The sequence below is a fragment of the Alosa alosa genome, chromosome 18 (genome assembly GCF_017589495.1).
Source record: "Alosa alosa isolate M-15738 ecotype Scorff River chromosome 18, AALO_Geno_1.1, whole genome shotgun sequence".
Taxonomy (NCBI): Eukaryota; Metazoa; Chordata; class Actinopteri; order Clupeiformes; family Clupeidae; genus Alosa; species Alosa alosa.
In genome coordinates, this window is record NC_063206.1 from 17,262,480 (window position 1) to 17,274,979 (window position 12,500).

Genomic DNA, 12,500 nt, shown 5'->3' on the forward strand with positions numbered 1-12,500 from the left:
TAACCCGCGTCATACTTCTCTCTTCTTCTATTGTACCTTGTGTTCCTCTTCCATCTGTTTCCCTCCGCCTCTCATTTTGTTTTGGGATATACCGCAGGGTATATGGTTGCAAAAGGAAGGGGCTGTGCTTAACAAATTGTTTCATGCTATGCAAGGAACGTTGTGTGAAGTTGGAGAGGATGGCCAAATATTTTTGTTGTTGTTGTTGTTGTTGTTGTTGATGATGTTGTTGTGGTTTACAGTGTGGGCAGATGGGTTTGTGTTTTTTGTGTATATTAAATGATAGCCTACTCTGCTGATGTATACTGTATTAAATCACATAACGAACATAAAAAATGTAATCCTTTAATAAATGAATAAATGAATCCCTAATACATAAAAAAACAGCTACTTAATAATCCCTAATAAATAAATCCCTGGGCTTAATACATAATACATTATTCTTCTGCCAAAGCAGCTGAACCAGAGAGGAAAGACATTTTTTTACGTTTGTCAGGGTCTTGCAAGTTGGGTGTGATAGATATAATATTTACAGAATCTTTTTTTTTGTTATTTTTCTTATTTTCTCCAAAGATTATCAGGTTCTTTGGTTTTTTAACACCCAACTTTACATTTAAAATGTGAATCAATACTTATTAAACCTATATAACCTATATAACCCATTACATTTTCTAATACAATAGAGTTTTATATTAAAATAATGTTTTCTAGTATAAGTATATATATACTCTTTTGATCCCGTGAGGGAAATTTGGTCTCTGCATTTATCCCAATCCGTGAATTAGTGAAACACACACAGCACACAGTGAACACACAGTGAGGTGAAGCACACACTAATCCTGGCGCAGTGAGGTGCCTGCTTCAACAGCTGCGCTCGGGGAGCAGTGAGGATTAGGTGCCTTGCTCAAGGGCACTTTAGCCGTGGCCCACTGGTCGGGGCTCGAACCGGCAACCCTCCGGTTACAAGTCCAGAGTGCTAACCAGTGGGCCACGGCTGCCCCACTTCTTAGTTTTACATTGGTTGTACCACCTGACATGTAAACCTGACAAGTCCAACTATGAAGAGAAAGTAGCTGTTTTTTATCTATATCTGAGAGATTTGAATGAAAATTTGTTATGAATCATTTAAAATTATTTTAAACCAAAGTAATAGACTTTCACATCACATCACTGACCACTGTACACCTGTTTCCACTGCAATGCTGTGGTCACTAAGCCTGTGTTTGGTTTCTCCCTCCATCTGTCTGTCGGTCCACCTCTCGCTTCCTCTGAAGTTTCTGCCTTGGTGCCAATGAGCCCTGCTGCCTACTGATGTCCTTTCATGTGATGAAGCAGGCCCACTTGACTAACCCATTTATGTCCCTCTCTCCTCTTCCCTTCCCCAGATCCTTCCGGAAGCCATTCTCAGTGTCTGTCATCTGAGAAGCCTCCCTCCCTGCCTGCCAGAGAGAGAGAGAGAGAGAGAGATTTCCGCCATCTTGAGGGGACCATTTGTGAGAATTCTGAGCTCATCACCGGCCATCGTTATGAGGCTTTTAACTCATAGTCCAAAAACCCTGAGGACCTTCAAGGAAGAGGAATCAAGCCCACATATCAAGTTTTGAAGTGTACTTGTTTCTGTATGCGTGTGAACATGTGTGTGTGTGTGTGTGTGTGTGTGTGTGTGTGTGTGTGTGTGCGTGTGTGTGTGTGTGTGTGTGTGTGTGTGTGTGTGTGTGCGGTGTGTGTGTGTGTGTAGTAATTTATCCAACAAGTAAGCCTAGCCTGCAGGGAGATTATGAAATAGCTGTATATTGGCAACAATGTACAGTATGTCCCATGCATTCCAAAGGTCCCATGTCACACTGCTCTCATCTTGAACTACATCCCATATCCTTCACACATAGTTCTGTCCTTCACTGCATGTCTCATCTTGGATCAACACATGCATCACTGATGCCAACTGAAGCAATATTTATAATAATGCATAGAAACTATGAGCTTTAAAACAGTTAGTAGCACTGTTACCGGTACACTACATTACATGCAACTGATGGTACCATGTTCCCCATGGCTGACCTCTTTTTCAAATTTCTGTGGGCTAAACTAAACAAGGCGGTTAGACAATGACTGAGATGTTTGGTGTGTATGTGTGTGTGTGTGGTTTGGTTTTGCACTCTCGCAGTTCCTCTCTGACGTCAACCACAATGCACAGAGAGGGGAGCAGAAGCTTTCTGATAACACTAGGCAATTGCTTTTGTTGAGGGGTTAAATGACGCTCCATTGATGTGGGTTTTCAGTTCCATTACATAGTGCACAGATGCTACTGGAAACGAAGTATGTTCATTTCAGAGGTGCTGGCCTGAAGCCAATGACTAATACCTGTAGCTATTTAGTACTAAAGATGTTGAGTTGATGTTTCTGTGAACAGTATATTTGTACAGTATCTTCAGTTAGGGACGTAAATGTACAAAGGTACGTATGCTATATGTTTCTGTGTAAATAAATCATTCTAGGTTATTTATTGCAGGCCTGACTTTTTATCTGGTTAGCAGCTGCTGAATATTTCCAATAGCAACACAAAAATGTATTACAGTACTTTAGGAGTTGTTCAGAGATAAAAAAAAAAAAAAAAGTTAGCTTGCCTTACAGAGAGATGTTGTGTCTGCTCCACCTAAGCCCTCTGTGTCTCTCTCTGTAAACTCGCATGTGGTTCTCTCTCTCCCACTCTACTCCTCTGGAACTATGGGGGTAAGCTAGCATCCTCTGCCTTGCTGAAGTCTCAGTGTGTGTGTGTGTGTGTGTGTGTGTGTGTGTGTGCATGTGTGTGTGTGTGTGTGTGTGTGTGCTACTATGAGAGTGTATGTGTGTGTGTGTGTGTGTGTGTGTCCTTTGTGAGCGCTGCATGTTGATGTTGACCAGTACTGACACCAGGCAGTCAGCCAATGGCCCAACACAAACACACACACACACACACACACACAAACACACAAACACACACACACACACACACACATACACTGATCTGCCAGCCTCTATGCTATAAACAAGACCTTCTCTCTCTCCTTGCATTTATCAGTCCTGTCTCTGTGTGTGTGTGTGTGTGTGTGTGTGTGTGTGTGTGTGTGTGTACAGTATGTGTGTCTTCATGTGCATACGTCTGTGTTTATGACTGTATAAGTGCATGCACATTTGTCTGTTTGTCTGTCTGTGTGTGTGTGTGTGTGTGTGTGTGTGTGTGTGTGTGTGTGTGTGTGTGTGTGTGTGTGTGTGTGTGTGTGCAATTGGTGTGCTAACGTTCTGACAAGCACACCAATTGCCTACCTTGTTCTTGCCCATCTGGAATAACTCCTAGCTTTGCTGCCTGTTTAAACTTGTGATATCCATGATGAGTACTGAGTTAGTGAATTAGCTCAACATTGTGTGCTGATAACCATATATAGATAGCCGAGTAAAAGAAAACAACAAGTAGCCTATTATGTGTTCTGCGCATGATTCTCTCTCCTGCTCAAACAAAATGCATGCACGCAATTTTGATAACGGTTCACTAACTTTACGTAATAGAAAATGGTAAATAGCCTAATGGCATGCAGCTAAAGGGATACTGTGCATAGTTGGGAAGGTATGGTAGGCCAATTTGGTGTGAATACACACACCCACAAGGGAAATTTTCTGTTGTTGAGTAGCTTGATGGTACGCACAGTGCGTACGGACGTACACCTGCAGGCGCGCCTGTGTGTGTGTGTGTATGTGTGTGTGTTTGATCCCAACCTGTGATCTCCCCATGTCTTGGCAGGCAGTGGGATTAGAAGGCCACTGCAGCTTTGTTCTCTGTATTGATCCTGCAAGCTCCGCTCCAGTCCAAACGACAGAAGCCTTGTCAATACAACACAACATCTGACATCCTCAGGGCAAAACACACACACACAGCCATATACATACCAACACCCACAACCACCACACCCACTCTTTCACACACACACACACACACACACACACACACACACACACACACACACACACACACACACAATATCTCAAAGCACTCATGGCCACACATACATACAGAAATTATACTTTCACTATTCACATAAATAGACTATAGACTTGATGATCTCAAACCAAAACTGTTCAGCCAATGTGGATGTATCATATGTATCACATGAGCTTTGCAGCACGTGCACACACACACACACACACACACACACACACACACACAGAACTACACATAGCCCAAGGGAAGAACATTAACCACCCCCCACCCATCGCTACCCCCCTCTCTCTCACACACACACACACACACACACACACACACACACACATACAGGGTCTTTCTTCCATGTCAATTGCACTATTTTATTTCAAAGGTTCCACACAGACGACACAGGATCATGCTGCAGGGACTTAATTAAATCATGCGCAGCTGTACAGGGACCAGGACACACACACAGGGGGGTCAATTTTCTGCTCTATGCTGACGACTTGATTTTGCTGTAACAGAAAAAAGGACTACAGCAGTAACTAAATATCCTAGTCATATTGCACTGTAGTTTCTGTGTAGAAACCACAATTATCGTAGAATCTGACTGAAAATATTTGAGGTGTGGAGTCCGCTTACAATTCAACAAATTGGACACTTATTGAAACCCTGCATGTAGAGGTCTGTAAAATCATTGTAAAGGTGCACAGGAATATCATGAGCAATGAGCAGGGCAAAACAAAGATGGTATCCATTGACTACAACAATACAAAAGAGGGCATTCAAATTGTAGAAACATGCAATGTCCCCTCACTCAAATCAATGTACAGCCTTGTAATACTAAGCAAAGTGAAATGTTCAGCTGGTCGTGGGCATTAGTAGCTAAACTTTGCAACTATACACCCCAACACCAGAGCAAAAAATCCTATGAAATTAGGATAAATTGGAAAATTCAAACAAAATCACAAAGTAAAATGCAACACCATTTGGCTCTGACAAGGAACTACACAATTGCAAACTATCTGATCACCAGGAAGCAGTCTGAGAAGGTACAGACTCTGGCCACAGATACAGGGCTAGACAGACATGGTCGCCCACGGAGAACAGACTGTGCTCCCCACTGGGAGTAGGGACCAGAGCTACTCTTCCAAATTAAAAAAGATGGAGATGAACGCACAAAGTATTTTTTTTTCTGCATGCCAATCAGAAGCCCCCAAATCTCTAAGGGGAGATCGATGAATGTCTCCGCCTCACGACAGAATATGCGACCCCCGACATGAACTCCCAGAGGTGGCGCTATGATATTAAAACATACAGTATTATTAGTTATAATAATGTTTATACATGTCAACTTTTTATTGTATTTTATTTTATACTTTTGTCTTTTTTGTCACTTTTGTCTTTTTTGTATCATACATTAACTTTTGTATCATACATGAATCTACAGTTTGACTATAATGTAATGAATACTGTCATGCCAATAACACCCTTGTGGATTTTTGTCCTTTTTTCTTTTTTGAGAAAGATTGAGAGAGTAAGAGAATGAGAGAGAGAGAGAGAGAGAGAGAGAGAGAGGTGCTTGTTTCTTGTAGAGATGCCCTCACACTCATGCTCTTTTGTCATGTTAAATCCATGTATACAGTGCTAGTGCCTACAGCACATAAACTGATTTTGTTTAAACAAGGTTTTATTCAGGCAATGGAGGGGCTGTGTTAGTCATGCCAATAGCATTTTGTGAATTCAGTGAACTCAATTCAGAGAGCTCTTCTATGGAACACACTTCCAAGAACTACTGAATGCATCACAAGCACATACCACCACCTACCCACACACACACACACACACACACACACACGGGAAAGCACAACATGTGGTGATATGTTGCTGAGATATGAGTTATTCTTGATTAAGATATCAATTTAAGATTATTTAAGATAAAATGGCTATGCTGGTTGCATTGAACATGAACATGAGTATCTTAATCAGGAGAGACAAAGACAGGCAGATGTACCAATGTTTTAAGTACCATCAATGTTTCAGGTGTTATATCTTTTTGCTATGTGCGCCTTCAGTCATGACATCTTATGTAGGAACTGATTGCACAGGAGTGCATCACCAGAATGGTGAGATGTGCATTTCTTACTCATGCATATGAAATCATGAGAAGGTCCAGGGGAAAATGGAAGTTGTACAAACACATAGGGGAAGAAGTGTTAAAAGCGATTGATAAGGTATTTCAGAATATGACAAAAACACACATCTTTTTTGTGGTGAAACATTTCTGCCTTTTAAAAGTAGATGACCAAATAAATGCATTATACTAAGAGCAACGTTTCAGAACAACAGATATAGTATTCATAGCACCAGTTCTGCTTATTTGTGCCAGCTCAAAACCAACCTTAACTTTTGTTTGCCTTTTGAATGTCTTTAGCTTTTTAACATCATCCACTGCCTAATGCCTGCTGGACTATTAAATCTGTCAAAGCCTACCTGCACATACACAAATACTTTGAGTATTTTACTGAAAAGGAGTAGAGTTACTGCTCTGCATTATCTCTCTGTTTGCAGACATCTTATTGTCATGTATTGTATTATTTCAATATCGCTAAACCTTTGTTTCCGTTTAATGTCGTCATCAGTTGACTCCATTCAATTGTGCTTGTGACTGAATCGTACCATTCTGTTGTGGGCACCCCAGATTATGTTTCGAGCGCAGTGATGAGCGCTGTTTACCTGATGAAGTGAAAGCTTAGTAAATTCCAGATAATATGGCACAGCATGTGCTTTCTGCGGACAGACAAAGTCTGTATTTATGCTGCCTTTGCACATCTGCCCCAGAGAGAGAGACAGAGCGAGAGGGCGAGTGAGTGTGTTAGATTAGATCAGATTACAGCACTCCCCTGTTGAGCCAATCCTGGCTATGTTGTGTGAGTCACATAGCCTGACTGTACTGCTCTCCACGTCCCTCCTCAGTTTCTGGTGGTGGAGGGCGAAGTCACCTCTCATCACATCTCGGCCTTATCCTGGACACCAGTGTTGACAAAAATATCTCTCTCTCTATAAACCATTAATCTCTCTCTCTCTCTCTTCCTCTCTCTTTCTCTCACTTTCTGTGTGTGTGTGTGTGTGTGTGTGTGTGTGTGTGTGTGTGTGTGTGTGTGTGTGTGTGTGTGTGTGTGTTTGTGTGTGTGCATGTGAGTGTGTGACTGTGTGTGTGTGCATGAGACGCCAGGGCCTTGCGCTGCTGAAAATCTTCTCCTTGTGCCAACCTCCAGTGCCAGCCAAGTTGCTCCCACATTGCCAGGGCCATCATCTCCATCACCACCCCCTCCCTCGCTCTCTCCACATCTCTGGGGCCTGTCAGACTGATGCATCCGCAGTTGGGAGAGACATCTCACACACACACACACACACACACACACACACACACACACACACACACACACACACACACACACACTGACTGAACCAGACACAGGCTGCAGTAAAGACTCTATAGGTATTCAGAAAGAGCTTTTATTCCGACACTGTTACACTTCACCTGGGCTGTTATAGTGTGAGGTATATATTAATATATCATTTATGCTACCAAGGAGTCAAAGTCTCATGTGCTACAGAAACACAAGCTTTGTGTTAAGTTATTAATATCCGATTCTAGATAATTGCCCTGCTTCTACTGGACCTCTGTAAAAGCACCTCTATGCAGTACTGCAGTGAAAGGTATTCACCTCTGCTCCTCTGGTATACGGTAGGAGAGAAGCACTGTGAACAACCAATCACAGGCAGCAGCACTAAGCTAATCAGAGAGCAGTACTACAACTAGCCAATCAAAGAGAACGACACTGCAAAACAACAAAAAGCAGTTTATAGCCAATAAGATGGCAGCATTATTCTAATAGGCCACGTAGGTTCAGTGATGATGCTTGTCACACGCACACACTCTCACACACACAAACAGACAGACTCTCTCACACACACACACACACACACACACACACACACACACACACACACACACACACAAACACACAGACAGACAGACACACACACACACACACACACACACACACACAGTGATGGTGTCTTACAGGGTTACAATAAGTTAAGCAGAAAAAGTGTGACTGGTGTCTCTGACTCTGGTGGCTGACTCACTTAGGAGGACACAGTCACAGGAAGTACTAAGTGTCCACTTCCTGATCCAAGAGCGATTAAGAGCCCAACACCTCTGAGTCACGTACACTCCTCCACAGCAAAGAGAGAAAGAGTTAGAGAAAAGAGACTGAGGGGACAATAAGAGTAAAAGAAAGAGTGAAGTTTGGCAGAAAGAGCAAAAGTTGCACCAGATGGTGTGGGAGAAGTGGAGAGTGAAGCGAGAGAAGAAGATAACGAAGGAGGAGAGAATGAAGAAAGAGAGAAGGAGTGCGTAGGAGTCAGATGAGGAAAGAGAGAAAGAAAAACAGTGTGAGTGAAAGAGAGAGTGAAGCGTGAGAGAGAGCGGAACTTGCCGGATGGTGTGAGCGTAGTGAGGAGAGGAGCGTTATTGAGAGTGGATGGAGGAGTGTGGCGTGGGAAACACTCAGAGTGGTTGAGTGAAAGTTTGTTGGATAACATACACAAACACACACACACACACATACACTGTATCACAGACACACACACACACACTGCATCACACAAGCTTCATAAACAGGTCATCTCAGTCCATCCCTGACAACTGAAACTAAAAACCTTGAAAGTCAGTTTGAATGTATGAGTAAGGATATGTGTGAATCTATGGGCATCGTGCAATATATGATGCTCATTTTTGCTCATATATAGTTTGTTTTTAATTTTCCAGTGCCTATTCATTTCACCAATGCTTTCTTATTTTTTATTTTCTATACGTGATTGAAAGCGTTCTTATCAAGATAAGAATTAATGACTAATTGGCTGTCCAATGCAAGGAAACCTTAGTTTGGAATGTGTGGACCATAACAATTTAATAAGAACATTATTGTATATTATATTGTTATATAGACCTGCTGATTAAACTGAAATATAGTTTAATTCATGCTTCAGTGAATTATAATTAGATTAATTTAGACAGTATTTTAAGGTAGGTAGTGATAAGATTTACAGGAGCAAACATTCAGCCTATAAAGTGGCAGAAAAAACACTGGACTTTTGATAAATGTTTGCTGATTAGCATGGCATGGATATTTTGTTTAGAGCACTGTGACTAAATGATTGAGCATGTAGGTTTAAAGTATACAACTGCAAAGCTACATACTGAGGGGACTCCAATGTGCACAAACACATGCACCACAGCCAGACCTGACTTTAGGGTTTAGAGGCCACACACACCTTACAGTACAAAAAGGCAAACATTTGCACACAATACAACACCTGCCTGATATAGTATTCACAGGGCGTTCCTGATATTAATAACATTCAATCGGCCAATGCTTCCAATTCATGAAGTGGAATTCATCATTCAGAACACCAGGGTAAAGCAAATGTGGGAGGTTAATGTACAGTACGAGACATTTGAGGGAATATTGCTGTATGCAACCCTATGTGTGCATACAAGTGTGTGTGTGTGTGTGTGTGTGTGTGTGTGTGTGTGTGTGTGTGTGTGTGTGTGTGTGTGTCTGTGTGTGTGTGTGTGTGTGTGTGTGTGTGTGTGTGTGTGTGTGTGTGTGTGGTGTAATATGGATATGGATATGCTGAACTGGGGGAGCCACTGAAGCACATCTTCAACTGGAGTCTACGTCTCGGACAAGTTCAGACATCATGTCTCATCCCCATCCCCAAGAAACCACACCCCAGTGAGCTTAATGACTTCAGGCCTGTCGCTCTAACATCACATGTGATGAAAACAATGGAGTGACTGGTCTTAGGTATGCTCAGACCCCAGGTACGCCATGCACTAGACCCGTTACAGTTTGCATACCAGGAGAAAGTGGGCGTGGACGATGCCATCACTTATCTTTTACACAGGACACATTCTCACCTAGACAAGGGGAAACATGCTGTGAGAATCATGTTCTTTGATTTCTCAAGTGCTTTTAACACCATCCAACCCCTCAGACTGAGAGACAAGCTCTTGCAGATGGGTGTGGTTACCTGGATTACAGATTACCTGACCGAGCGACCACAGTTCGTCAGACTGAAGAACTGTCTCTCTGACACTGTGATCAGCAGCACCGGAGTGCCACAGGGAACTGTGCTCTCTCCAGTCCTGTTCACCCTGTACACATCTGACTTCTGCTACAAGACCGAGTCATGCCACATGCAGAAGTTTTCTGATGATACTGCAATTGTGGGGTGTATCAGGGACGAGCAAGATGAGGAGTACAGGAGCCTGGTGGAGGACTTTGTGCAGTGGTGCAAACTCAATCACCTTCAACTCAACACTTCAAAGACCAAGAAGATGGTGGTGGATTTCCGCAGGTCTAAGCCCGCTCTGCTACCAGTCTCCATTGATGGGGTCAATGTGGAGGTGGTAAGCACCTACAAGTATCTGGGTCTCCACCTGGACAATAAACTGGACTGGTCAGCCAACACTTATGCACTCTACAAGAAAGGACAGAGCAGGCTGTACTTCCTGAGGAGGCTCTTGGTCCTTCAATGTGTGCAGCAAGCTCCTCAGGATGTTCTACCAGTCTGTTGTGGCCAGCGCCCTCTTCTATGCAGTGGTATGCTGGGGAGGAAGCACAAAGAAGAAGGATGCTGGGCGACTTGACAGGCTGGTAAGGAAGGCTGGCTCTGTAGTGGGAGCTGAACTGGAGTGCATCACTTCAATATCTGACAAAAGGACCCTAAACAAACTGATCAACATCTTGGACAATGAATGTCATCCACTCTACAGCACTATCAAAAACCAAAAGAGCTTGATCAGCTGGAGACTTTGCTCACTGCCATGCACAACTGAAAGGCTGAGGAAGTAATTTGTTCCTAGGGCCATTGAACTGTTCAATGCTTCACTAAAGGGAAGAGGAGAGATAGACTTCTCTGCTTAGTCTGTCTGCCTCTCCACCCTCTCCATGTTTGAGTATTGACTGCCCACTACTGCTTTACTACTGTTTTACTAATGTACACAGCCTAATGTTTTCACTACTGTTTTACTGCTACACTGTTTTTCATGCTATATTAGCACACATGATCAATGGCTGCGGTCAGGCTTCTGCTACAATACTGAATGAATGAATGGCTATAACCCTATTACCTCAACCTGTTCTTGCACTGAAATAGTTTTTTATTTTACCTTGTCTACATTATACTTTACTCTCCTATTTGTCCATATTATTTATGCTGGTCTCTAGACCTACTCTTGCACTTTTTCCCTGTTGGACTAATGTTGGACTACTTTTTGCACCTTCACCATGACACTCACTCTCTTGAGCACCTTGCCATGCACACATAACTAAAGAACTATGGTTGGACTACTTTTTGCACCTTCACCATGACACTCACTCCCTTTAGCACCTTACCAGTCCCGCCCTGTCACTATAAAGCCTCTTATGCTTGATCACCCTCAAGCACATTGGACTTTCTTAATTTAATTTATATAGTGTATTTAGTATTTAGTTTTGTTAGTTTTTTTTATCTTTCTTATCTTCTACTGTCTTTATTGTACAGTGGAGTTTAGTTATATGTTTATACATATACTTATGTTTACCATTTCTGCTGTAAGTGCATGTTGTGTGTGATGTCTGTATGCTACTGAGACCCTTGAATTTCCCCTTGGGGATCAATAAAGTATCTATCTATCTATCTATCTATCTATCTCTATCTATATGTGTAAAATGAGGGCTGGGGCGTGCTTTAACAGGCCGTACTTGGCTTCTAGGAAAGCTGTCTGCTGGCTAAGGGAACAGGGGGAGTTCGAGGGGCCCATCTGCCACCTCGTGGGGCAGAATCTGGGGCAGACGAGAGCCCAGAGGGACCAAATGACCCAGTTTACCCCCTTACACACACACACACACACACACACACACAAGCAAACCCAATCAGATCACAACTCCAAGCACGCTCATCAACTAGCAGATACAGCAGACACATCTTCAGACATCAAACCGAGGTTTCCCAGACCTCCACTTTCTCCCAGGTCTGAAGTGATCAAGGCCAGAGAAGTCAACTCCAGCTATAAGTCTGAGTATAGCAAAGCAATCGGGACTGACTATATCATACACTATCAAGGCTTTTCAACCATTGTTTGGTTTTGTTTATGTAAAGCACATTGAATGACCTATGTGTATGAAATGTGCTATACAATTAAACTTGACTTGACTTGACTTGACTTTTAGTACAGTATGTCCAGCTGGTCATTAGAGCATGACAATCAAATGTACTTTACAAGATTGACATCTTGGCTGAGTTTAAATGATATATTCAGCATACAGAATTGGCCTTGTCCTTGTATACAGCTAGAGGTTGATCCACCATACGTTGCTAATTGGCGGCACAATGCCACTGTGATGACATCCAAACCACAGAAGCAAGAGGCATCCAGGCCAAATATGGGAATCAAGGATATCACAGGACTCACCTTCACTGGACG

The 12,500-nt window shown here is 42.6% G+C and overlaps 1 protein-coding gene across 1 annotated transcript in view; it reads right to left on the reverse strand.

The window, feature by feature from the left end:
* prkceb (protein kinase C, epsilon b) overlaps nt 1–12,500 on the reverse strand; it is a 113,441-nt gene that overhangs the window by 70,187 nt on the left and 30,754 nt on the right. The window contains exon 2 of the mRNA XM_048270524.1: nt 12,489–12,500. This exon is cut by the window's right edge and continues 52 nt beyond it. Within this exon, the coding sequence (XP_048126481.1) occupies nt 12,489–12,500 (12 nt within the window). The remainder of the gene's footprint in view (nt 1–12,488) is intronic.